General features: G+C 42.8%; 1 protein-coding gene across 1 annotated transcript; it reads left to right on the top strand.

Annotated features, from left to right (window-relative positions):
• The first annotated feature begins 617 nt into the window (after nt 1-617).
• LOC113930453 (cofilin-1-like) lies at nt 618-1,572 on the top strand. The gene has a single exon (XM_035725563.1). It carries the CDS (start codon nt 691-693, stop codon nt 1,189-1,191), a length of 501 nt encoding a protein of 166 aa, XP_035581456.1. The 5' UTR covers nt 618-690; the 3' UTR covers nt 1,192-1,572.
• The last annotated feature ends 222 nt before the right edge of the window (nt 1,573-1,794 follow it).

Genomic DNA, 1,794 nt, shown 5'->3' with positions numbered 1-1,794 from the left:
CTATTAATATATAAAATATGCTCAACTTCATTAATAATCAGTGTCCTGTAATTAATAATGGTTAAATAAAATTTCTACTCACAAGATTGGCAAAAATTTAAAAGTCTGGCAATATCAAGTGTTGACAAGAACATGACGCAATAAAAATGTTCATACCCTGCTAGGGGAAGAATACATTTCTGATGAATAAAAGTTTGACATTATCTAGCAAAATTGAACATATGAATACTCTATGACCCAACAATAGTCCTAGGCCTTTCAGGCCTTTCTCTCAAGATGTACTACCAAAGGACACATACAAGAAAGCTCATAACAGCAATGTTCATGACAGCAAAACCTGAATAAAACCCAATAGTCCATCAGAAGTTGACAGGAAAAAGAAATTCCATTATACTCACACAACAGACTACTGTATACCTGTATAAAATTTTAATGAATCACAGATACAGACATCAATATGCATGTGTCTCCAAAATATAATTTTGAACAAAACAAAAAAGTGACAGAAAAATATATATAACATCATAATATTTATATCAATTTCAAAGTCAAGCAAAAGTGAAAAATATATTGTTTAAAATTGCATACCTAAGTATTAAAATATTAAAAAAGAGTCGGATCCCGGCAGCAGCTGCAGCGGCTCTCATCTCTTCTGACTCTCCTTGCTATCTCTCTTTCGCTTCCGGAAACATGGCCTCCGGCGTGGCGGTCTCTGACGGTGTCATCAAAGTGTTCAATGACATGAAGGTGCGCAAGTCCTCGACACCAGAGGAGGTGAAGAAGTGCAAGAAGGCGGTACTCTTCTGCCTGAGCGAGGACAAGAAGAACATCATCCTGGAGGAGGGCAAGGAGATCCTGGTAGGTGATGTGGGCCAGACTGTAGATGACCCCTACGCCACCTTTGTCAAGATGCTGCCAGACAAGGACTGCCGCTATGCCCTCTATGATGCAACCTATGAGACCAAGGAGAGCAAGAAGGAGGATCTGGTGTTTATCTTCTGGGCACCTGAGTCTGCACCTCTTAAGAGCAAAATGATTTATGCCAGCTCCAAGGATGCCATCAAGAAAAAGCTGACGGGGATCAAGCATGAATTACAAGCAAACTGCTACGAGGAGGTCAAGGACCGCTGCACCCTGGCAGAGAAACTGGGGGGCAGTGCTGTCATCTCCCTGGAGGGCAAGCCTTTGTGAGCCCCCTCCAGCCCCCTGCCTGGAGCATCTGGCAGCCCCAGACCTGCCCATGGGGGTTGCAGGCTGCCCCCTTCCTGCCAGACCGGAGGGGCTGGGGGGATCCCAGCAGGGGGAGGGCAATCCCTTCACCCCAGTTGCCAAACAGCCCCCCCTCACCCCCTGGACCTTCCTCCTCCCTCCACCCCTGACGGTTCTGGCCTTCCCAAACTGCTTTTGATCTTCTGATTTCTCTTGGGTTGAAGCAGACCAAGTTCCCCCCAGGCACCCCAGTTTGGGGGGGCCTGTATTTTTTTTAACGACACCCCAATTCCCCACCTGTTCCTCCCTTTTCCCATGCTGCCAACTTCTAACCGCAATAGTGACTCTGTGCTTGTCTGTTTAGTTCTGTGTATAAATGGAATGTTGTGGAAAAAAAATAAAATAAAATAAAATAAAATAAAATATTAAAAAAAACAACAAAATCATTGTATAACCCAAAACTTAAGATTATAGTTACCTCTGCAGTAGAGGAAATATTATGTGATTGGAAGTAAATATAAAATAATATAAATATAAAATACTGATATTCATGTTTCTTAAATTGAGTGCAGGAAAATTGAGGGT

Source organism: Zalophus californianus, chromosome X, assembly GCF_009762305.2.
Source record: "Zalophus californianus isolate mZalCal1 chromosome X, mZalCal1.pri.v2, whole genome shotgun sequence".
Lineage (NCBI taxonomy): Eukaryota > Metazoa > Chordata > Mammalia > Carnivora > Otariidae > Zalophus > Zalophus californianus.
Note: the sequence above shows the minus strand (reverse complement) of the source record. Positions and strands in the feature narration are given on the sequence as shown.

What these genes read in the sequence shown, in the direction of transcription:
- LOC113930453 (XM_035725563.1), top strand. Translation starts at nt 691, where the DNA reads ATGGCCTCCGGCGTGGCGGTCTCTGACGGTGTCATCAAAGTGTTCAAT.